At 41.7% G+C, this 25,341-nt stretch overlaps 2 protein-coding genes and 1 pseudogene across 4 annotated transcripts in view; 2 read left to right on the forward strand and 1 right to left on the reverse strand.

Annotated features, from left to right (window-relative positions):
* Nucleotides 1-14,682, forward strand: part of LOC309653221 — a 31,915-nt pseudogene extending 17,233 nt beyond the window's left edge. The window contains exon 2 of the transcript XR_014268777.1: nt 4,026-14,682. The product of XR_014268777.1 is annotated as an uncharacterized misc_RNA (transcript). The remainder of the gene's footprint in view (nt 1-4,025) is intronic.
* The window catches only part of BEX3 (brain expressed X-linked 3), a 265,627-nt gene that overhangs the window by 110,585 nt on the left and 129,701 nt on the right, over nt 1-25,341 (reverse strand). The gene's annotated exons all lie outside the window — the stretch shown is intronic.
* On the forward strand, nt 23,476-25,184 carry TCEAL8 (transcription elongation factor A like 8). 2 transcript variants are annotated; one of them, XM_082447824.1, is made up of 3 exons: nt 23,485-23,631; nt 24,033-24,104; nt 24,731-25,184. In XM_082447824.1, exon 3 carries the CDS (start codon nt 24,773-24,775, stop codon nt 25,124-25,126), a length of 354 nt encoding a protein of 117 aa, XP_082303950.1. In that variant the 5' UTR covers nt 23,485-23,631; nt 24,033-24,104; nt 24,731-24,772; the 3' UTR covers nt 25,127-25,184. The 2 variants fall into 2 exon arrangements, with proteins under 2 accessions (XP_082303951.1, XP_082303950.1); XM_082447825.1 differs by lacking the exon at nt 24,033-24,104 and having other exon boundaries at nt 23,476-23,631.

A 25,341-nucleotide genomic window follows, 5' to 3' on the forward strand; every position in this document is an offset into this window, starting at 1 on the left:
CTAGGCAAATGTACACACCCAGTAAAAATGTGTATACCCTACCCCCACACACACACATGCACATTATTTTGAACATAATTCCAGGGGTTTCTTTAGTTAAGAATGCCAGAACCCAAGGAGTAAGTGCTCTCCCTCTAACATAGCTCAGCTGCTATTTGTCTCTTCTCCTTCCTGTCTCATTCCCAAGTAGCTCCTTCTCCTTCTGTCTTTTTTCTGCCTCATAGCTTCTGCTTCTTCATGATGTCAACCTGCTCATGTATCAGGGTTTCTGAGGCTCCTAGGGTACAGCTCTTCTTTTCATAAGTCTACATACTCTACTACCTTCTAAGCATATGCTACCTTGCATATTATTTCAGGTGGTCCACAGACTTCCTCAGCTGAAAACACCTGGTCTAGGTCAATCAGTATGGTCGGCCTGTCAGAGTTCCTTAGACACTGGTCTAAATCTGGCTGAGAGAGCACCAGGGTGGGTGTGGACTGGCAGGAAGCAACTCTTCAGCGTGGCTAGGCTCCTCCTAGGTGCCCTGGAGGTAAAGATAATAGAGTTGAAAGACCCAGCAGGCTGCATCTCCTTAGTTAGGTGGTAAGCAGTAGACAGGGTCAAGGAAGTTTCCACCTGGGCACTGGGAATAAGGGTAGACAGCAAGCAGGTCTGGAGGCTCTCCCCCCAACAATCACTTCTACAGGCTTTATGGAAACCCTCTGCTGCAGGGGTCTAGAAGGGATCTGTTTTGGTTTCCAGTTGTCAGAACAGCATTCCCATCTCTGCTGGAGTTGCGTAATCTCTGTGGGAATTTGGGGGAGGGAGGGAAGGAGCCAAAAGCATTTATTGAAGTCACCACCTTGGTCACCTCTCCATGTATATTTTTGGGTAAGCAACAGTCAGGTGCCTGAATGCAAAGGATGAGAGGCTCTGAAAGGTGAGAAGGGGTCGGGACAGCATATTCCTCCCCTCTTGATAGGGCAGGGAAGATCAGACCATGTCGGCACCCCTCAGATCCTCAGCTGCTTTGCTGCACAGCTAAACCTCTGAATGAAAATAGCCATGGGCCAAATTTTCAAGACTGATATTGTGTTAGCCATCATGTTCCAGCAAGTGCACTTGACACTCAGCTATTGTTTGGGAATATTAAATACATGTATTTTCGGTAGAACATGACAGAAGCAGCTATTTATGAAAACTTTAAAAATTCTTTTGTAGGTAGACAGTCAAATCCATTTTCTAGTAAAAATTAATATTAGGAACTTAAGTTGCTCTCACAATTTGGGGATGTTGGTTGTTTCCTCTACCTTAAACATGTTCTTTTTCCCAAATGAAAATAGCTTTATTTAACTTTTTGCTTATAAAAATAACCCACGGTGAGGGAAATAAGTTAAATAAAACTGAAAAAAATTATTTAGAAGAAAATAAAATCCCTATTTCAACTACCTGCTTCCCTACCTACCAATGCACCCTGTACCTATTATGTGAAGGTCTGGAAGACAGGAATGAGCACCAGTGTCAGAGTGGAGAAGTAGATGGAGGGGGTAGGCACTTTGAGATCAAACGAGAGAAAGAAAGAAATTCCTCAGAGATGGATCAGTGGGGCCAGTAGCCCTGGGAGAAGACGCAGCCCCTGATAAGACAGAAGAACAAATACATACCACAGGGAGAAGGGTTCCCATTTGACCTCTGGGATTAGCCACGACCAAAATGAGTGACAGGGCCTCAAGCAGTCAGGGGAGGGTACTGAAGAAGGGTGAGGCGGGAAGGGGCCAGTGAAGGGAAGAAGTGGGCTGACTCCTGAGGCACTTCCTGCAGGAGGGAGAACTAGGGACCCGAGCCCACTGGTGACGTTTCCTTCATGTGATCGGGAGCCGATGCGTACGGAAGTCCCTCTCTTCCAGGCATCAGCTCCCTATTTCCGTGGAGGAAGATAGATTTCAGACTGAGGGACCAAGGGGAAAACTGCCCTTATAGCCCCGCAAGGTTGCAGGTCGGTACTAGCCGGAGTGGGGAAGGGGACACTTGAGGTAGGGGTAGTAACAGACAGAGGCTACACAGGATCCGGTCTGCTTTCCAGATGCCACCCTCCTCCCACCCTTATTCGTTCTGGCGCAGAAAATTGTGTGAGTGTTGGGGGAGAGGTCCGGGTACCATCTCTTATTTCCCTGGATAAGTACTGGCTTATGGCAGCAAGAAATGTGAGAAGGAGGCATCTCCCTGAGATGGTCACAAATTCACTGCCTCCTGCGGACACCTGGGGTGGGGGTGGCAGAGGGCAAAGACCAGAGCAGGTCTAGGACTGGATTCTCTCTACCCCTTCCCTGATGCCCATCCATTTGGTGCAAGAGATGGAGGGCTTGGTGGGAGGAGATGGAGAGGGGCCAGAGGATAAGAATGGGTACCAGTTGGGATCTCTTAGGAGGCAGGTTATCGGGGGACATCTGACAGAGGGAAAGGGCTAGCGGAGGGGGATGGAGAGGAAATGGCCTGATCCTTCCGGGGTGGAGGGAGGAGGGCAACGCCTGTGAACCCAGGATGGGGAGGGCAGACCCCCTTGCAAAGGGGCCAGGCCTGCTCTTCTCCACCTTCGTCCTTTTTGCAGGGGGGGATGTGGGGGGAGGGGGATGAGGGAGAGGGGAGAGGGAGAGGTGCTACAGAGGAGGGGGACTGAAGTTCAGTCTGGAGACCAGCTCCCTATAGGGCAGGAGTGACTCCTGAACTAGGAAGAGTTGAGAGGAGGTAACATGGACCAAAATTTTTAATGAGTTTGGAAATAATTTGTCTCTTGCATTGCAGGAAAATGTGGTCTTTCTGTGTATGTGGAAAGGGAAGCGGTGGCAGGAATGCTCTGGACATTTCTGCCATGCTCCCTGACTCTACCATCACCATTTTCAGAATGAGGGATGGGCTCGTTCTATCTGGGCACCCTGGGGTGAGGGTTTGGAAGGCAGAGACCTGAGCAAAGCTGGATATGCCTTCTGAACATCACTGTCCTGAACCTCACAAGGAAAAGTGAGACAGAAATTTGGAAGGAAGATTGGGAAACATAGAAACACTTTGGAAATAATCTCTCTCTGCCATTTCTCAGTGGTTAAAAAAAAAAGGAGGCTGTTAGGGAGGAGCTGTAGAGGGGGATCAGAGAAGCAAGGGAAAGGGCAAGGGTATGGCAGGAGCTGGGAAAGTATTGACAGCTAGAGTCGGAAAAGAATCAGTGTCCTCATTGCCACTCATTCACTTCTCAGTCCCTCATTCACCATCTGTCTCCTGTCTCTCTACAGGTCTTTGGGTCTGTGGTTGTAGGCACCAACCCAGACAAGGAAAGGAAAGACCTGCAGTATCAGTGCAGGTCAATGGAAGAGGGCAACTGCCCCAGGACCCCTGGGAGTAGGATTGACTAAAGCCTGAGCAGAAGTTGGGGAGTTCACTACCTGCCACCCCTCCTCCAAGCCTCCCTATTCCGGTCTCAGAATACATGGCCTCTGTCAGGACCCTAAGGGAACCTGGTGCTTTATGGCTGGTGAAGACAGAGGGGAAAACAAGGAAGTGAGAGTTGGCAGGTGTGGCATCTGTGAAGTCCTTGAAGATAACAGAGTATCTCTGATATCTGAGAACTGGCCATTGTCTGGTTGTATCTGCAGTTCTACAAGTCTTACAACTGTAGACAAGGGGAAAAAGAAACTGGCCAGGATTCTTGCGGGTCAGCCTAAGTTGGGACCACCCAGTTAAAACTGTTACCGGCATAGCCAAGGCCGGAGCAAAGTTTAGGGACAAATCTGCTCTTATACACTTGTCAGCACAGCCCACTTAAATGTAGGGAGAAGCACCTGTGGAAGTGTCTGCAAGGTAGGCTCATGTTATCATGTGTGCCAACCTTGCATACACTGGGAAAGAAAGGAGAAAATGTATGGGCGGGAGTGCACACTGCCCATAGGGGTAGGCCATGAAGATCCTAAATCACAGAGGCAAATACTTATCAGAACCTGTATTTCACCACCTAAGTCCTCGGTCTCCTTTGTCTCCGTTTTGTCTCCTAGAACAGGCAAAGGAGGGCAAATCTCAACATGGAGAAGGTCTACAGAGAAAATGAAGGAAAGCCAGAAAATGAAGGAAACCCAGACAATGAGGGAAAGTCAAAAGATGCAGTAGATACAGAAGATGAAGGAAAGTCAGATGAGGAAGAAAAGCCAGAAGTGGAGGGGAAGTCAGAACATGAGCAGGAGCTCCAGAATGAGGGACGGCCAGAAGACGAGGGACAGCCAGAAGATGAGGGGAAGCGAGAAAAGCAGGGCAAGTCCGAAGCTGAGGGAAAACCACACGGTGAGGGCAAGCTGGAATCCCAGGCAAAGCCAGAGAGTCAGCCGTGGGCGGCGGAAAAGCGCCCCGCTGAAGACTATGTGCCCCGGAAAGCAAAAAGAAAAACGGACAGGGGGATGGATGATTCCCCCAAGGACTATCAGGACAACTTACAGGAAGGCATCTGGGCAGTGAGGAGATGATGAGAGAATGTGCAGATATGTCAAGGGCTCAGGAAGAGCTAAGGAAAAGACAGAAAATAGGTGACTTTCATTGGATGCAAAGAGATGTACAGGATCCATTCACCCCAAGGGGCCAACGGGGTGTCAGGGGAATGAGGGGCGGAGGTAGGGGCCAGAGGGGCTTACATGATATCCCATATCTTTAATGCCTTTGGCCTTCAATTCTGACTCCTCTGATGAGAATATCGCTGACCCTGCTTTCCCTGGCAGGCATTTGCCAGGCTATGTGCTTTAACCTTAAGCTGATACTTTGCTTTAGGTGTCACTCTCATTACCAGCAGCCTTTTGATCCAACTACAGTGCTCTCTGTGTTTCAGTAGGGGATTTTCACCCACGTGCATGGAAGAGATGTTCATGGTACATTGTAAAATAACAATAAAGAAAAACACCAGTTTTTAGAACCGCATATACAGCATCTGCCCGTTTTTGAAAAAAAAAACCCAAAAAAGTTACACAATACATCCATGTACAGGGAAAACTGAAACTGAGTAGACCAAAAGCAAAATAATGGTTTTCTCTGGATGCTGGTGGTAGAGATTATCCTTTCACCTGTACTTTTCCCCCTAAAATACACAGATTACTTTTGTCATAAAATAAATAATAAAAGATTTGAAACATAGGAAAATACCAAGCAATCAAAATAACTGCTCAGTGAGTTTATGAAGGTAGTGGAGACACTTAAAATTCCTGTTGTCAGGATGTGAAATAATGCATAAAACACATCATCTCTGGGACTCGCAGCTGGAGGAATCAACCTGGCAGTTATTACAGAACCACTGCCGTAGGGAACAGTTTTCTCATCTGTGAATTGGGGATAAAGCTTGCCTTCCAGGGCTGTGGAGAAGATCCGATGACATACTGAGTGTGTGAACTGTGTTGGGCTGGTTCCTACCCTCTCCCCTGCACTAGCAGGACCAGAACCCCATCAGATGTTTGGGAGAGGGCTGAGGGAGCTCTCACTTGTGTCCATAAATAAATCCAGACAGCTGAGAGGTGGGTGTCACTCTCCCCCAGGTAATGCTGTGTCTGAAGGACACTCTCCCTCTTCTCATGTGTCCTGTACTCTCCTAAGGGCCTCACTGCTGCTGGTGAGCTGAAGTCCTCAAGGTAACAAAGCCCCTTTGATTTCCCTGGAGTCTCTAGTGAGTTACACCCCACTATGTTCCCTACTGAACTATGGAGAAGGTCCACCTTCTCACATTATAGTTTTATTAATCCTGACATGAAATGTGGAAAAATGCTTTGTAAAATCTTAATTAATGCATTTTCAGGCATTATAATTAGCCCACTAGACTTGCCTTATTCAAAGCAAAGAATTTATCTTATTCATTTTGGTACCTACAACACATGATAGAAGCTTAAAAATCAATACATTAATCGTTGAGTCAGAAGGCCTCAATTTTTGGCCCAGTTCTGTCCCTGATTGAATACATAACCTTGAGCACATAATTTCATTCTTTAGCAATTGAAACTCGCCACTCCAAAAGGAACACAGCAAGAGAGGGATTATACCACAATCCATTGTTAAATAACTTTAACATTGGATATAGTAGTGTTTCTCAAAGTTTGCTAGCTACTAGCAGACCACCTGCATCGAAATCACCTACCTTGTTGAAAATGCAGAATCCTGGCTCCTGCCTCAGATCCAAGGTATCAGAATCTCTTTTGACTTTTCCTCAAAATGTCTCTGTGTATATAAGTCCATGCCACTCTCTCACTTCGTCCCAGCTTACCCTTCCCCCTCCCTGTGTCCTCAAGTCCATTCTCTACATCTGCGTCTTTATTCCTGTCCTGCCCCTAGGTTCTTCAGAACCATTTTTTTTTTTTTACATTCCATATATATGTGTTAGCATACGATATTTTAGATTGCTAGTGGGAAGCAGCCACATAGCACAAGGAGATCAGCTCGCTGCTTTGTGACCACCTAGAGGGGTGGGATAGGGAGGGTGGGAGGGAGACACAAGAGGGAGGAGATATGGGGATATATGTATAGGTATAGCTGATTCACTTTGTTATACAGCAGAAACTAACACACCATTGTAAAGCAATTATACTCTAATAAAGATGTTAAAAAAATGTCTCTGTGTAGGTGTCCTTTGTTTTTAGCTCATTTTTATTTTTATGGATATATGTATAAAATTTAAAAATCCAATAGTGTAAAAGAATATGTTATTAAAAACTGCAGTCTGCCTCATCATTCCACATTCTCACTGTCCAGAAGCAACTACCATAAATGTTTTTGGTTTCTTCTGGTATTTACCTCCATATTTCAGAAGAATATGCTTATGCTGCTATTTCTTTCTTTTTTAAAAAATTAATTTAATTTATTTTTTTATGGCTGCATTGGGTCTTTGTTGCTGCACGTGGGCTTTCTCTAGTTGCGGCGTGCGGGCTTCTCATTGCGGTGGCTTCTCTTGTTGTGGAGCACGGGCTCCAGGCATGTGGGCTTCAGTAGTTGTGGCGTCTGGGCTCAGTAGTTGTGGCTCGTGGGCTTAGTTGCCCCGCGGCGTGTGGGATCTTCCCGGACCAGGGCTCGAACCCGTGTCCCATGCATTGGCAGGTGGATTCTTAACCACTGCGCCACCAGGGAAGTCCTGTTATTTCTTTTTTTAACGCCTTTATTGAAATATAATTCACATATCACAACATTCACTCTTTTTTTCATAAAAACTCACCCTCTTAAAGTGCACAATTCAGTGGTTTTCAGTATATTAACAGAGTTCTGAAACCATCACCATTATTCAGTTACAGGACATTTTTATTGCCCTAAAAAGAAACCTCATACCCGTTAGCACATAATGGTGCTCCCATTCCCTCCTCTCCCCGGCAACTGGCAAACGCTGATCTGCTTTCTGTCTCTAAGGATTTGCCTATTCTAGACATTTCATAGAAATGGAATCATATAGTACATGGCCTCTGTTGTCTAGTTTCTTTCATGTAGCATAATGTTTTCAAGGTCCATCCACATCCATATCAGTACTGAGCATTCGTGTACATTTTCTTTTGCCTTTTAAAATAAACTCTATTGAAAAGTCAAAATATAAAATTTACAAGTACAGAAATGATGGTTCTGTCTTAGTTTATTATGTAGATAACCTCAGAGCATGCTAATGATTATGTCCAAAATTGCTTTAACTTCATTTGAATGCTTTGATTCATTTTATGAAGAGGTACTGTAATATATTTGTTTTGTTTCTGATTTAAAAAAAAAACACAGGTATGTAGTATTTGATACACTAGTTAATCATCTCTGCTAGAAGAAGCAAAGGTAATTTTTTTCCCATTTTTTCTTTTTTTAATTAAATTTTTTACCAGTTTTGTTGAGACATAATTGACATACATCACTGTATACATTTAAGGTATACAGCGTAACGGCTTGAGTTACATACATTGTGAAGTGATTACTACAATAATTTTAGTTAACACCCATTATCTAGGTACAATAAAAAGAAAAAGAAGAAAAGGAAAACATTTTTCTCCTTGTGATGAGAACTCAAGATTTACTCTCTTAACAAATTTCACATATATCATACAGCAGTGTTAACTTTTTGCATGTAAATATGTTTTCAATTTTCTTGAGTATATACCTAGGAGTGGAATTGCTGGTTCATGTGGTAACTCTAACTTTTTGAGGACCTGCCAAACTGTTTCCAAAGCAACTGTGCCATATGACAATCCTATCAGCAGTGTATGAGGGCTCCGATTTCTCTGAGGGCTCCTTATTTGCATTTGCTTGATGGCTAATGATGTTAAGCATCTTTTCATGTGCTTATTGGCCATTTGTATATCTTCTTTGGGGAAATGTGTATTCAAGTCATTTTACCCATTTTTAAATTAGGTTGATTGTCTTTTTATTGTTGAGTTGTAACAGTTCTTTGTTTATTCTGGACGCAAGTTCCTTATCACACATATGACTTAACAACTGCTATTTCTTGACTTGTTTAGTTATTACCTATTGACTTTCTGATATGCTACGTGAGTAGTACTCTCTTACCATCATAATCACCACTATCATAATCACTTGCCTCCCAATATAGTTTTCCCACATATAAAGTGTATTTTAACAAGAATTCCAGTGATTCTGTTGCTTAACTCTGAGGACCATTTGTGTGTTTGTCAGGTTAGGCTAAGCTTATGATAGGATAGCTACCAACCCCAAAACATCAGTGGCTTAACACAACAAAGGTTTATTTCTCACACTTCATGAGAATTGGGGATGGAGAGGTTCTGCTCCCCCTAGTTTCCCAGAGATCCAAACTAATCATGATACCACTGCAGCAGAGGAAAAGAATACATGGAGATCTCACACACCTTTTTCTACACTGTGGCCTAGAAGTGATGTAAATCATCACTGTTCACAGTCCATTTTTTCATATTTCTAGCTCTTTTAATTCTGACAGGCAATTTTGAGAGAGGTGTTATTGTGCCTTCGATATAGGTGACTAAACTGAGGCTCAAAGAGTGTATGTGATTTATGCAAGGTTACATACCTGTAAGGGGAAGAGCCTAGATTGGAACCTAAGGATTTGAATTTTATCTTCACCTTATTGCCCAGCCAATCCTTTAGGATGTCCGAATAGCGGTAATGTTTCTTCAGATGACAGACCTAAAGAGCAAGGCTCACAGTGGCATTGCTTCCTCCACCATTAATGCCTTAAAAAGGCATTTAATGCCAGTTCACAGCTTGACTGCCTTAGTACCCAAATCAGATGCTGTGCCTACAACACATGAGGGTATTCAAACAGGTGGTAACACTCGTTTTCTCCTGAGTTGGAGGACCACATGCCTTTGTAAGCTCCCTTTACCTGCTGTCTCCTGTACTTCTGGGACTGGGCTGAATCAAACATCAGAAGCACTGCATCAGGCAGATACAGAACTGAATTCACCACAAAACCACTAAAACAGGCCCAGGCACAACCAAGGCCCTTCTGGGAGTCTGAGCAAGGTTGTTTGGGGTTATTGTCCAACTGTATCCCCATCACTATTGTTCTGGGTGCTACTTCACTGGACTCTGAGAGAAGGGTTCAACCCTTCTACTTTAAACTCAAAATTATCTGGTCAGTCCTAGTTTGTAGCTGAAAAGGAGAAATTCTTTACATTTTTAGGCTATGGAGTTTTATTTCCATCTCTACAAAATTCTCCTTCATACCTCAAAGGGAAAGAGGACAGGAAAAAAATGCAAAGCTTTATGACTGACAATTTATGAGTTCCCATCTTTCCAATGATAAGAATAGTCTCCAGACTATTTAACCTTTCACCTGTTCACCTTGAGCCAACAGACAATGACCAATGTTCCTAAAGACAGCCATACAATGAGGAATATCTACCTTGCTTCTCCCTCACTATCCTCCCAGACCCAAGAATATTTTTGGGATAATGAAAGAAATGTTTCTGAAATAGGCCCCAACTCCCTGTCCAGTGCAAGGCACAAGAGCAAAAGAGATTGTACTGCTTATGGGAACCAAAAGGAACTTTAAATCAAATGCTATATTTAAGTTGTAAAATGAACAAGGCAAATTTTGGTTTCAGCTCCAAATGGAGAGCTGAAAAGAATGCTACTCACACTTAAAACAGGAAAAAAAGTTGGATAAATGCAAAATAACATTTTGCATTTTTTAACATTTATTTATTTATTTACTTGGCTGTGCTGGGTCTTAGTTCGGCATGCGGTATCTAGTTCCCTGACCAAGGATCAAACCCGGGCCCCCTGAACTGGAAGTGTGGAGTCTTAACCACTGGACCACCAGGGAAGTCCCCAAAATAACAAATCTTCTTAAAACCTTTAGAGAACTGAGGTCACAGGGCAAATGATTATCCCAAAATCTAGAGAGAGACACGTGGAGGGAGAAATAGGACCCAAGCATTTGCTTATCTGGAATAGACACCACCAAACACCATGTAGACCAGTAGGAAAATTCAGCTTGAAATTTCTAATGAATTTCTAAAGACTGAAGGCTAGCATGAGAGTGTTCAGTCCCTGAAGTCCACAGACATAAAGAGCTTGCACTCTCTTTCAAGCTTTCATCCAGAAACCCCACTAGATGTTCTCCGGGAAGATCAGGGAGAATTTGAGAGAGCTTTCCCCATAATGCCAGCTAAGAGAGGGAGATAGCAGTCACTGCTGAAATTCCAACCAGACCTATCTCCCCTAGTAAACAAAAGACTTAATCTGCAGGGAAACGGACAACAAAACCCATATCCTAAAGTCACTAGTAGAAACCCACTGCAGCTAGGAAAGGGAAACAGAAAAACAAAAAAATTCTATGAGGGGAGGCTTAGCATTAAACCTGGAGGAGAGGCATGAACACATGTGAAGATTACACCACCAAAACCCAGGTTCACAGTGGCTGCCTAAGATGAAGACCCAATCAAAACACCAGAGAATGCTCGTCCCTCCCCTCAACACCACACTAACAAACATTGAGTAAAAATAACAGTGGAGGACAGCAAGAAACAGATTCCTTTTGGGGAGAAATACAAAGGGAAACTGCAAAACCAAGTGGAAAGACTCAGAGCCAAATAGGAAGAAAACATCAAAGTCAGCCCAACTTCTAACTAGATTAATGCAAACTTCACACTAAAAGCTTTGTAGGAATGACAGGCTCATCTCCAATAATAAACTCCATTTACCTCAGTAATTACTGTCTTATACAAATCCAGTTTTCAAGAAAAAATTATGAGAAATACAAAAAGGAAAGAAAATAAAACATTCTGAAGAGGCAAAGTAATAATCAGAAATGACACAGATCTTGACACCATCAGACAGGAAATTAAAAATAACTATGGTTGGTGTTCCACTTCTGGCAAGGCAATATGAGGAACTCTGAGGATCCATTTCCCAGTGAAATTGTTAAAAGTTATTCTCCTAAAATACAATCATTTAAATTCTTTGGAAATGGTCCTAAGGGCATACAGCAAATGAAGAAACGTTTTTAAAAGACAATCTACTATAACAATAAGAACCATGAGAATCTGTGGCATTTGAACCAAGATTCTTTTCTTGCCTTCCCACTTCCAGCTTAGCATGATGGAAACTCCACTCCAGAAGGGTGCAGTCAAAAACACAGGTCTCCTTCTCCCCCAGCTCACATCTGAAGCGTCACAGTATCTTCCCAGGAGAGACAAAACTTCTCATCCTGCCTTGAGTTGACTGTTGCTCAGGCTAAGTTCCAAGTGAGTGCAGCTGAAAGGTGAGGGCTCCCTCTGCTCCTCCCCCATTCATCATAAGGAGGCTCTACCTTCAGCATAGTGTGCTAAGAATACTGGGGACTCAATTTCCTGGGAGAGGCAAGCCAGGAAGACCTGAAGGAACTGCCCATCCTGAGTCAAGTGTACAGCTCCTAAAGTAGCAGTGTCACTCAGAGAGAATTGTGCTACCGTCACCATCCTTAGCTCCAGAGCCTTGTATCAGAGATTTTCCCAGGGGAGAGGCAGGCCTTAAAACAGAGAGCTCCAAAACTCTTTCCAAAGGAACTGACTTCATTTGTCACACAGTGTGAACTTGAAGGCTAAAGGTGCTATAAAAAATGGAGGTTGTAGTGAATAACAATTAAGGGGAGGTCAGTAGATTCATTAGAGATATAAGCTAAACGTTAGGCCAGCTAGTCTACCAGAGAATTAGGAAAAGAGACAGCTAAGTAGAGTCTTCTTGGAGTCCAAACAAATGTCAAACAATGACCTCAAAAACTATATCTGAAAAGGAGCCCAAATTTAATCCCATAAATCTGTGGAGCAACTTATGCCCCAGTGTATTGTCAAAAACAATAAAGCAATCAACCAGTCAAGTATGTTCAGGTAAGGAGACAGTAAAGAGAGGACTGCCAAAACCACTGTCATCCCAGAGTGACTATGGGCATACCAATACTGTACACTCTGAGGATCAACATAGAGGCATCATATAGCAGGGAGGAAATAGACATGATTGAAATAATTCAGCCAGTCACTAAAAAAACAAGCAAATAACAACAACAATAAACCCCAGAGAGAGAGGATCAGTACTCAGAGTTGCTAAAATATATTATCTGAAAAAGCCAAAGACAAGGAGAAAATGTTGAAAGCAGCAAGAAAAAAAATGACTCCTGACTTATAAGAGAACTCCAGTAAGATCAACAGCTAATTTATCACCAAAACAATAGAGGCCAGAAGGAAGTAGGACAGTATATTCAAACTGTTCAAAGATACAAACGGTCAACCAAGAATCCTGTATTCACCAAAGCTATCTTTCAAAAATAAAGACATTCCCAGACAAAGAAAAAAATGAGAGAACCTTTCACTAGCAGACCCACCTTACAAGATATACTAAAGGAAGTTCTCTACTTCTGAAAGCAAATGACCCCAGACAGTAATTTGAATCCACTGGGGAAAAAAAGCACATATAAAGTTAATTATGTAATTATAAAACACAGTTCAAATGTATATTTATTTCCCCTTCCTTCTCTCAACTGGTTAAAACAGTACATATATAATGTATTATTGGGCTTATAACAGAGAAAAGAAATATATTTGCCAATAAAAGCACAAAGGAGATGGGTGGGAGCAAAGCTGCATTAGGCTAAGGAAACAAATCCAGAGGGTAACTAAAATCCCCTGGAAGAAATGAAGAAAACCAGAAGTGATAAATAAAAAGGTTAACATAATAAATTCTATAAATATATACTTGCTTTCCTTCTTTCATTTTCCATAAGAGATGTAAAGTTATGTAAAGTAATAATGGTAACAGTGGATGGGTTTATAACATTTTTGTTGTAACATGTATAACAATATCACAATAAGTGGATAAAGGGAATAGAACTATATAGGAGTGATGTTTCTATACCTCACTGGAATTAAGTTAGTATAAATCTGAAATAGAACCCAATAAATTAAGATGTATATGTCAAGTCCTATGGTAACCACAAAGGAAATAACTCTAAAAGATATAATGAAAAAGTAATTAAATAAATTAAAATCCTTCAGTAGAATATATTTAACTAATGTAAGAAAAGTGGAGGAGAAGAAGAGAGGAACAAAAAACACATGAGATATATGACAGACAAAAAGTAAGTTGACAGAGGGACTTCCCTGGTGGTCCAGTGGCTAAGACTCCGCACTCCCAATGCAGGGGACCTGGGTTCCATCCCTGGTCAGGGAACTAGATCCCACATGCCGCAACTAAGAGTTCGCATGTCACAACTAAAGATTCCACATGCCACAACTAAAGATCCCGTGTGCTGCAACTAAGATCCGATGCAGCCAAATAAATAAATAAATAAATATTTTTTTTAGAAAAAGTAAGTTGGCAGAAATAAATTCAATCATATCAATAATAACATTAAATATGAATGGATTAAACAATTCAAACAAAAGGCAGGGATTGTCAGATTAGATTTTTAAAAGATCCAACTGTATGCTGTTCACAGGAAGCATGCTTTAGGTTTAAACATATAAAGATTGAAAGGAAAATGATAAAAATATATATATCATGAAAACAGCAACCATAAGAAAGCTGGAGTAACAATACTATTATCAGACAAAATAGAATTAAAAATAAAAAAGGTTACTAGAGGTAAAGAGTGACATTTTATAATGATAAAATGGTCAATCCATCAGGAAGATAAAACAATATTACAAATATATGGAACTAACAATAGGACTAAAAGTACATGAAGCAAAAACTATGAAAATTGATGGGAAAAATAGACAATTCAACTATAATAGTTAGAGAGTTCAATATTCCACTTTCAATAATGCACAGAACAACAAAGCAGAAGATCAACAAGAAAATTCAAAGACTTGAAAAATGCTATAAACCAATTAGACCTAACAGACATCTATAGAACACTCCACCCAGCAACAGCAGAATATACATTCTCCTCAAATGCACAATGAAACTTCCTCAGGATAGTCCATATAGGATAGGCCATAAAAATCTCAATAAATGTAAAAAAAAAAGAAATAATAAAAAGTATGTGTTCTGACCACAGTAGAATAAAATGAGAAATCAACATCAAAAAGAAATTTGGGATATACACAGATATATAGAAATTTTAAAATGCTCTCCTCAAAAATCATTGGGTCAAAGAAGGAATTAAAAAGGAAATTAGAAAACACAATGAGGTGAATGAATATGAAGATATGACATCCAAGACTTATAGGATGCAGGTAAAACAGTACTTAAAAGGAAATATATAGCTGTAAATATTTATATTAAAAAAGAAGATCCCAAATATATAACTTAAACTTCTACCTTAAGACACTGGAAAAAGAAAAACAAACTAAACATAGAACATAAATAAGGAAACAAAAAGATTAGATTTGAAATGAATGAAATGGAGAAGAGAAAAAAAATCAGTTAAACCCAAAGTTTATTCTTGGAAAACATCGAAAAAATTGACAAACCGTTAGCTAGATTAACTAAGAAAAAGAAAGAGAAGACTCAAATTACTTAAATCAGAAATGAAAGAGGGTGGGCTTCCCTGGTGGTGCAGTGGTTAAGAATCCACCTGCCAATGCAGGGGACACAGGTTCGAGCCCTGGTCCGCAAAGATCCCACATGCCATGGAGCAACTAAGCCCCTGTGCCACAACTACTGAGCCTGCGCTCTAGAGCCTGCAAGCCACAACTACTGAGCCTGCGTGCTACAACTACTGAAGCCTGTGAGCCTAGAGCCTGTGCTCCGCAACAAGAGAAGCCACTGCAATGAGAAGCCCGTGCACCACAACAAATAGTAGCCCCTGCTCGCCGCAACTAGAGAAAGCCTGCGTGCAGCAACGAAGACCCAACGCAGCCAAAAACAATGAATAAAATTTAAAAAAAAGAAAGAAAGAAAGAAAGAAATGAAAGAGGGGCATTACTATTGACCTTTCAGGAAAAAAAAATGATTAAAAGGAATACTATGAACAACTGTATGTCAATGAATTAGATAACTTAGATGACATGGACAAATTCCTATCAAAACTGACGCAAAAAGAAACCAATAATCTGAATAAACCAATATAATAATAAGTTAAGAGATTGAAATAATAATAAAAAATAATTATTTGCCCCCCAAAAGCCCAGGCCTAGATGACTGTGCTGGTTAATTCTACCAAGCATATAAAGAAGAATTAATACAAATCCTTAGCAAATTCTTCCATAAATAGAAGAGGAAGGAACACTTCCCAACTCATCGTAAGACCTGTATTACCCTGATACTAAAACCGGTCAAAGACATCACAAGAAAACTACAGACCACTAACTGTTATGAATATATATGCAAAAGTACTAAACGAGATGATAGGAAATTGAATCCAGCAACATATAAAAATCATTATACACTACAACAAAGTGGTATTTATCTCAGGAATGTTAGGTTGCTTTAACATCTGAAAATAAATTAATATACATCTGTACAATGGAATACTACACAGTAATTAAAAGGAACAAACTTCTGCTTCACACAACATGTATGCATTTCAAATGTATTTTGCTAGTTGAAAGAAGCCAGACTCAAAAACATATGTATTGTCTGATTCCATTTATATGACATTATGTAGAGGTTAACCTATACAGATATAAAAGAGGCTTCAAGGGTGAGGATGGGGGGAGTAGTTGACTACAAAGGGGCCACACAAGGGAAATTTTAGAGTGATAGAACTCTTCAGTATGGTACTGTGGTGGTTGATACATGACTATATGAATGTTTTCAAATTTCACAGAACTGCACACCACAAAGGGTGACTTTTGCTCTATGTCCATTAAAAAATATACAAATCAAGATGTAGGGGAGCCCTAGATGGAAAGCACACTGTTGCAAATGAATCTCCTGTATTATAGATGTATGCCATAACTTCAATAAAAAGGGTAGGGAAAAAAAAGAGCTGACCTAAGTTGCTTTGAAAAAGTGACTGGATATTATAAGGGTCAAGACAAAAAGAACTATACAGAAATGCTGTGTTCTGGTGGGGAAATTTGTTTCTCACAGGGGTACATGATAGAAGTTCTGAAACTACTTTAACTATATACTAGAGTTAAATAAATAAGTAAATAAATTATGCATAAAGGAGAACCAGGTTTCTCACTGTCAGAGATAGAAATTAAAAATAAGAGGAGGGGCTTCCATGGTGGCGCAGTGGTTAAAAATCCACCTGCCAATGCAGGGGACACGGGTTCGAGCCCTGGTCCGGGAAGATCCCACATGCCGCAGAACTAAGCCCGTGAGCCACAACTACTGAGCCTGCATGCCACAACTACTGAAGCCTGTGTGCCTAGAGCCCATGCTCTGCAACGAGAAGCCACCACAATAAGAAGCCCACGCACTGCAACGAAGAGTAGCCCCCGCTCGCCGCAACTAGAGAAAGCCCGCATGCAGCAACGAAGACCCAACTCAGCCAAAAATAAAAATAAATAAATAAATTTATAAACAAAAAATAATAAGAGGAGAGAAAGCTTAATGGATACGTGTGGTAATGGATTAGAGTCACATGTATCAGTATGAACTTGTGTGTGTGTGTGTGTGTGTGTGTGTGTGTGTGTGTATCTGTATATCATCTATATCTATAGAGAGACAGATAGTTACAGATATACACAATAAATAAATGTAGAGATTGTGTATATACAGCTTAATATTACAGGCATTTATCTCCTTGCTCTATCAGCTTAGAAGTTTGAGAAGCAATGACACCCCAGTAGCAACCAGAATACCCTGCATTCAGATCTTAATTACTAAATATGATTATCCAATAAAAGTAACCAAGACTCCTCAGAGAAATGTCTGATTATTAGGCTGGGAAAAGGATAATACAAGATGAATCTGGAACATCTTGTAGCACCAGAAAGTAAGGAAGCAGAAAAAGAATAAAGGTATGCTGACCTGAAAGAGCTCCCAATTGCCAAGCCTGGAAAATTTGGGCAAAAAACCCCAAATGATTGTATTGTATTATAACCCCGAAGACAAAAATTCATGAGTCACACTGATAGAAACAAGTAATCGTATGAATAAATACATGGGGGAAGTGGAAATCTTTCTTACATAATAATTTCAAATACTAAATGTAGAAGGAAATGAGGGATATAAAAAGTTACCATCAGAACATCACAGTAATAATTGTTGCAGGCAAAATCCACAGAATGTTTGCATAGTCTCAAATCAACTGACCCCAAATATTTGTCAATTACTGTGGTTGTTTTCAGATATATATCCACAAATTCTTTGATATTCCTCCCTCCAGGTGGTAGAGTTTAAATCCCTTCCTCTTTAGTGTAGGCTAGACTTAGTAACTTGCTTCTAACAAACAGAATACGAAAAGAGAAAAACAGTAACTTTAGAAGTGGAGAAACCCGGCAGACTCATCTTAACCAAATGATCAAGGTTAACCTCACAAGTGATCAGTCATGTTGATGTCATGTAATCCTGACATTGTGATGAAAAGGGCACTTCAACTCTGTGGTATTCTTTCAAATCAATAACCCCAATGTAATTATAAGAAAACGTGAGACAAACCCAAATTGAAGAACATTCTACAAAATACCTCACTCATTAAAAGTGTGGAGGTTATGAAAAATAACGAAAGACTGAGGAACTGTGATAGAATAAAGAGACATGTTAGGGCTTCCCTGGTGGCGCAGTGGTTGAGAGTCTGCCTGCCAATGCAGGGGACACGGGTTCAAGCCCTGGTCTGGGAAGATCCCACATGCCGCAGAGCAGCTGGGCCCGTGTGCTGCAACTACTGAGCCTGCGCGTCTGGAGTCTGTGGTCCGCAACAAGTGAAGCCGCGGTGGTGAGAGGCCCGCGCACCGCGATGAAGAGTGGCCCCCGTTTGCCACAACTAGAGGAAGCCCTCACACAGAAACGAGGACCCAACACAGCCATAAATAAATAAATTAAATAAATTTAAAAAAAAAGAGAGACATGTTAACCAAATGCAACATTGTATCCTGGATTGAATCCTGGGACAGGAAAAAGACAGTAGTGAAAAACCTGGAGAAATCTTAATAATAAAGTCTGTAATTTAGTTAATAGTATTGCACAAATGTTAATTTCTTTGTTTTTATAAATGTACCACAGGTATTAGGCAAAGCTAGATGTAGGGTTTACAGAAATGCTTTGTACTATCTTCTTTAGAACTAAAATTATTTCAAAACAAAAAGTTTAAAAAATAAACCAGACTGAGTTTCAAAAACCCAAAACAAAACTCTCTTAATGAATGAAAGTGATTGAATAGTTGAGGAAACAAACTGAAATGTCATTAAACGAATTCATTATTCAGTGAGAAACAGAAGATTTGACAGACCATAGTTGACAGCAATTACTGGAAAAAATAAAATTGTTCCATGTTTATACCAGAAAATTAGAACTACTTAATAAACTAGTTGCATGCACATATATGTATGCATTATGTGTATGTGCGTGGAACGGTATTCTCTAAATACTCTTCTGCCACTTTCTTCACTCAAAAATATAACTTCAATATAATTTGATGTCACTACACATTTTTTAGTTCATTACTTTTTATATCTACACAATTTCCACAGTGTGGATAATTTATTTAACCATTCCCATATTAGCGAAAATTTAAATCGTTTCCACCAACTTGAACTTTCAACATTGGAGTGGTTACAAAGTTGAACCAGATAAGGTTTTTGTCCTATGGCACTTACAGATAAGTAAGGGATACAAAGCAGAAAGTCAACAAAACAGGATGAAAGAGTTAGGATAGGTAAATAGAGTGCAGGCAACTAAGGCAGAATCAAGAGGTCAGCAAAGACTTTATTTCCATTATAAACTTAATTTTTAAAAGCACCTAGCCAGCAACAACAGCACTCTCTCCCCAACAACTCTGCTTTTGCCACAGGAAAAAAGTTGCCTGGTCCAAGCTGTAGTACAGCTGAAGTGTGCCTCTCCGCAACCTAGCAAGATGCTCTACATAGATATGAACCTCAATGCTTAAGCAAAGCAATCTCAAGAATCTAGCTGAGGTGGATCTTAAGCATTCTGTCACATAGTAAGAAAGTCTAAGCAGACCAACTCAAGGATTCCTATTACTGTGGTCAACATAGACACCATGGGGACATATGAAATGGCAGTGGTTATGACACAGCATTTCAGGTTCACAGCAATTCATAAGCATTATGCCCTGGATAACTAGAAACTCTTGGCCACAATAATCCACAATGTGTGCAGCATTTAGCTGTGAGTTCAGGAAGTGGGCAGAATTATCTGGAAGAGATGAAAAGTTGTGCTTCAAGTTAAGTTCATTTGCTTGGATGTGGCCAGTGGCTATTCTGAAGAGTTTGTGGAACTTTTGAAACTTATGCATGCCAAATTTCCAAATGTCAGGGAACGTAGTGACAGGAGGGATGGTAGAAGAGTTTACTTTCTGAAGCAGAGACTTACAATCTAAGTGGAAATCAGCCTGGGCTCTGTGTGTACCACTTACCTCAGAACATGAGTGGACTACCCGCAGCTGAGCAAAGTGACGAAATGTGTTGGGTCTGCTTGCACTCCAAAGGGGCAAATCATCTCAGAAGACAACTGCTTGAGTCCATGTACGGCAGCCAAACCTTTGGATCTGGAGCAGATTTTGCCATACTGGGAGGGATGTTTTCAAGCCATAGACAGCGTGCTAGAGAAACGAGGGAGAGAAATAGCCCTCTCAAGCTATTCTATGGGATGAGCTTTGAAAGAGCAGTAAGAAATATGCAGGAGTTGCTGAATACAGAGCCTCAGGAAATGACTTCGAAAGAGAACATAGAAAACAATATTCTGGATATCATATTCTTGTATAAGAGCTCCTTTCTCCTCCCCTCACACCACTTGAAAGGCTTTAGACTTTGGAGCTATCCCCAGTGCCCTCTTGGTGTATAAAAACAGAATATTGATTGGGTCAGAGGTACATGGTGTCTACTCTCCAGAATTCATGTCTTCATTGTTTAAATCAATTTGTGCCCCCTTTTCATTCCTTTTTAAAAAGTTTTTAATTGACAAGAATGCTCTTGTCTCCAAAAATCTTACATTTAAAAAGCTACTGTGATTAACTTAATTTCAAAGGCAGCTGAATGCTATATTGATGCACTGAAATTGCTCAGGGACAAGGATGAAGGTAAAGGCCTGTACCATCTGGCTCTCGGTAAGGTGTGCACCAGTGAGCTGACTGATCTCTCTATGACTATTTAGGAAAACAGGACAATATCCTCTGTCAGTAGCTCCATAAAAATGGTATTAGGGTTGTTCTGACTATCTGTAAGCAGAATAAGCAGAGGAGGGGGACAATGAAACTTCTGCTCCAATTTTTGTGCAAGCAGAAAGAAGGTTCGTCTGTGAGCCAATTGGCATACAGCTCCTTCTGAATCTCTGAGATTTCTGGGAGATGCACTGTTTAAAATCACAAGAGCCACTCAAGCAGCATGAGAGCTGGAGCCTGACCCCCACTCTCCATCAACCCACATCTGAACATCTGCCTGGTTAGATAACCCCCACCCAACACAAACACAAACACACAGGAAAGGGGAAAGGTAAAAGGCAACCTTTGCTAAGGGCAATATGAGGGGTGCAGACCCTACGTGCAGCATTGGTGGGGTGGGGTGGGGGAGAGATCACTTCCAGCTGGGGTGGCTTTAGAGGCTGGGTGATGAAGGCTAGGTCCCTAAGAATGAGCAGGACCAGGATCTAGGAGGAAGAGGAGTGCAATCAGGTGGAAGAACATATCATGCAAAGACAAAGAGAGAGAAGAAGGCATACTTGGGCATAGTGTATGAGAGTTCCTTTAGGATAGGGCAGAGAAGTAGATGACAAGTGTGGCTCAATTCTGATCAACACTGAATGTCAGGATGAGGAAAGTAGGATTTAATTCACAGATGGTGGGGTTGCCATCCAGGGCCTCTGAGCAGGAGAATGACAAGTTGAAAATAAGAAAGAGTGAAGTTTAATTTGACGGTAATGTGCAAAGTAAATTGAAGACAGAGAGGGAGGCCTGAAGGTAGATAGGTCGGAGAAAAGGTTACCCTCGTAGTCCAGTTTGAAGCAATGTTTATAGCAACTCTTTTCATTATTACTCAAAACTGGGAACAACACAAATGTCCTACTGAGGGTACATGGACAAATAAACTGGAACATCCATATAACAGAATACTACTCAGTAAAGAGAAAAGAATGAACTATTAATGCGTGAAACAGCTTAAATGATGAATCTCCAGGGCATTATGCGGAGTGAAGGAAGCCTGTCTCTAAATGTGACATGTTGTAGATTTCATTTATGTAACATTCTGAAAAAGACAAAAGATAGGCGTTGGGAATAGATCAGAGGTTGCCAAGAGTTCAGGAAAGGGGGTAAGGTATGACTGCAAAGGGGTGGCATGAGGAAGTTTTTTGGGGGGTGATTGAACTGTATCCTGATTGTGGTGGTAGTTCCACAAATCTATACATTTCTTAAACTTCACAGAACTGTACACCCAAAAAAGAGTCAATTTCGCTATATGATAATAATTTTATAAAAATATCAGTTGTCCCCTGTTAAATATAACATCTGAAAGGATGGAAATATTTTGTGGTAGTTAATGGTTACATCTTTATAATTCAGTAGCTATATTTATATTAAAAACTCTCCCTCGAATAATAGGAAATGTATCCATCAACTGTGGAATAAATTCTTCATGCTTAAATATAAATGATAAAACATTAAAGACAGCAAAAATACTTTTTCCAACCCTGCTATCTCGGTGGTGGGCTCTGTTTTTGGCTACCGCATCCCACCGTGACCATCCTAGATAAGACACCCCTCTCTGCCTCCTTCCCCTGACTCTCCAGCTGGCTCCACTGGCCAGATTGCCATTCCCGGCACCAACATACCTCCAAGTACCAGTGGATTCTGGGTTGCGGGGACATCAATTTCCTCTTTTAACTAATATTTTTACTGCAATGATGTCCTCTCTGCTTTCTGATCATAACAATTATGCATGTTGATAGTTCTCTTTTCTAATGGATCAAAGTGAATGATATCAGAATATCTCAAGAGTGGCACGCATGAACAAAAATTCCACCTGCTAAAAAGCCTCACACCAAATGGTGAGATACAGGGAACTCTCTCCTTTCTGAGTGTTTCAAGGATGTATGAGAGTTATTTTCCAACACATTTTTTTGAGTTCCAAAGTAAAGTTGACTCCTTTATAGACTCATCTGATTAGCAAGGCACTGGATCCTACAGAGGACATAAGAGGCAGTGTGCCTGAAGCCTCCACTTAAAACTCAAGCGGAAGCCATGCAGCAGTCCTCATGAAAAGGTCAGACATCTAATACTTGATAACTTGAGTTCAGTCAGAAAGAGAAAAAGTAGTGGATTACTTACATAAAATTGCTAACAAGAGAAAACTGGGCCTCTTCCCACAGATTAATTTGGGGTCAGTTTTTAAAGGCGCTGTTTTAATAAGATTTTAAAAACCTTTTCTAACAGATCAATATGTTGTGAAAACTGTCATTTCATTTGCAGCCATTAGAAAACTTTTCCAAAGTCTTAAAAATTCATGTAACTAATTTGTCCTCCATATTGTGTCAAATATTGCTTATGTAGTATCTCTTTTCTAAAAAGCATTTTTAAAAAGTATGCTGATTGTTTAAAACATTACACAAAGCAGAAAACTATTCTAGAGAACTAGTAAAAAAAATCCCACACCCTCACTCTCACATTCTTTTCTAGCTGCCCTCCCGCCCCCATCTACCACCTTCGCCCATTTTAATGCTAGACAGGACTCCAAGGGAAATGGTGGACTGAAGGACCTTGGGGGAGGCGTGGAGGTGAAATTGGAAGCAGGAGAAAGAGATGATTCCCCAAAGAAGAAGGAGAAATGGTCGATTCACCCCGAGAGGCTGATTCTCCCTGGTAACCCGAGAAAAACGAGTAGAAACTGCAGGGACAAGATACCAGTTTTGTTGTCTCTGATTGGCAAATACGAAAAAAGATTGACAGTATCAAGTGGAGGGAACGCAGGGGGCGGGCTGCAGTGTTAAATGGGAGGGGTAACCGAAGACTCGAGCTCATTGATGACGCGACCCTCACGTGACCAGGAGTCGACGTGTGCAGAAGTCCTTATAGTCCAGGGCCTGTTTCCCTGTAGCAGCTCCCTATTGCTGGAGGAGAAAAGTGCCCCGGATCCTTTCAGGTCAGTATAAAGGTGGGCGCTGCCTTCGGGACCCTGGGGCCTAGGAGTCAGAGAGCAGAAACCAAGCGTGGCCGGTACCGCTTTCCCAACACTACGGTTCCGCCAAACTCTCATTTTTGTGCAGGAAATTTGGGGCTGTTTGGGGGTGGGTGGGGGTGGAGAGGGAGAAGGGTAGCCAATTGAGGGTCCCGAGAGAGAGACATAGAAACAATTTGGAAATAACTTGTCTCCCACTCCCTGCTTGCAGGGAACCGGTGGGCACGGGGGAAGGAGGGCGGGGTTGCCTTAAAAGGAGGGAGAGGATGAGGACGTGGGGAAACTTTAGACGAACAAGGCCTAGAATCGTGAAAGGGACCCGTGATTCAGGTACTGACCTGCTCACCAAGCACTCCTGTCTGCAGGACTCTTGGTCTTTTGGGAGCGACCCAAATCGAGTGAGGGAAGAGGGAGGAAAATCCCCTGGATCCCTGCAGGTCAGTGTAAAGCTGGAATTGCCTCAGGTCCCTTGGGGGTGGCCGTGGGGGTGGGGGTGTGAGTGCGGATGACACCAAAGCCCATCCCGGGGTCGCTGCCGCCTCTCTCCATCCGGTTGAAGCGCCGGAGGCCTGTGCAGAGCCTGCAACGGAAATGGGGCGGGGGCGGGGGCGGGGGCGGGGGGGGGGAGACTGGAGAGACGTGGAAGGGGGAGGGGAGGCCAGAGACCGGACCAGCCGGTCTCAGGTGAGAGGCAGGAGGTTGGAATGGCTTGGGAAAGCCCAAAAGGGCGGGAGTGTTGGAGACCCGAGGCGAGGGAGGGGTTAATTGCTTCCGCGCTGCTCCCGTTTCGGTGCTAGGAGAGGTCTGTAGCAGGGCCTGCTGGGAAATGGTGGGCTGGAGCGGGAGCGGAGAAGATGGAGCTGGAGCTGGAGGGGGAGAGCGGGGAGGGGGAGAAAGGGGTGGGGCCAGGGGAGTTCGGAGCCTGAGGATCTAGTCTTCTGTAGTTGGAAAACTTTGACAATTAGGGACCTGAATGTGAAGAGGCCAGTCTCTATGGAAACCCATGCTCTGACTGCTGGTCCATTTGCCTGGCATCTAGTCGTTTTGTTTCTTTGTTTTCCAGGATTAATTTATTCAGGAAGGAAATAAAAGAAAAATACTCAACATGCAAAAGTCTTGTGAAGAAAATGAAGGAAAAGCACAGAACATGCCAAAGGCTGAGGAAGACCGCCCTATGGAAGCTGTACCACAGGAGGCAGAAAGAAATCCTCTACCTTCTGAAGAAGGTGTAAGCCAGGAAGCAGAAGGAAACCTTAGAGGAGGGCTGACTCAGCCTGGTCAGGGATATAAAGAGGACACTCCGGTTAGGCATTTGGACCCAGAAGAAATGATAAGAGGAGTAGATGAGTTGGAAAGGCTTAGGGAAGAGATAAGAAGAGTAAGAAACAAGTTTGTGATGATGCATTGGAAACAAAGACATTCACGCAGCCGTCCTTATCCTGTGTGCTTTAGGCCTTGAATTCTTTTTTTTTTTTTTCTGTCTGATATTAAAATCTGGCCCCTGCTTTCTTTCTGTTAGCATTTTCTGATGTATCCTTGACTTTTGTTTTATTTTTAATCATCTGGTGGAGTTTTGTTTTAGGTAGTGTCCTTATTACCAGCATCTGGATTTTGTATTTTGACACATTCTCCAGGTCTGTTTTTCAATTGGGAAGTTTCACACATATGCATGAA

This window comes from Balaenoptera physalus (assembly GCF_965194825.1).
Source record: "Balaenoptera physalus genome assembly, chromosome: X".
In the NCBI taxonomy this organism is placed as follows: domain Eukaryota; kingdom Metazoa; phylum Chordata; class Mammalia; order Artiodactyla; family Balaenopteridae; genus Balaenoptera; species Balaenoptera physalus.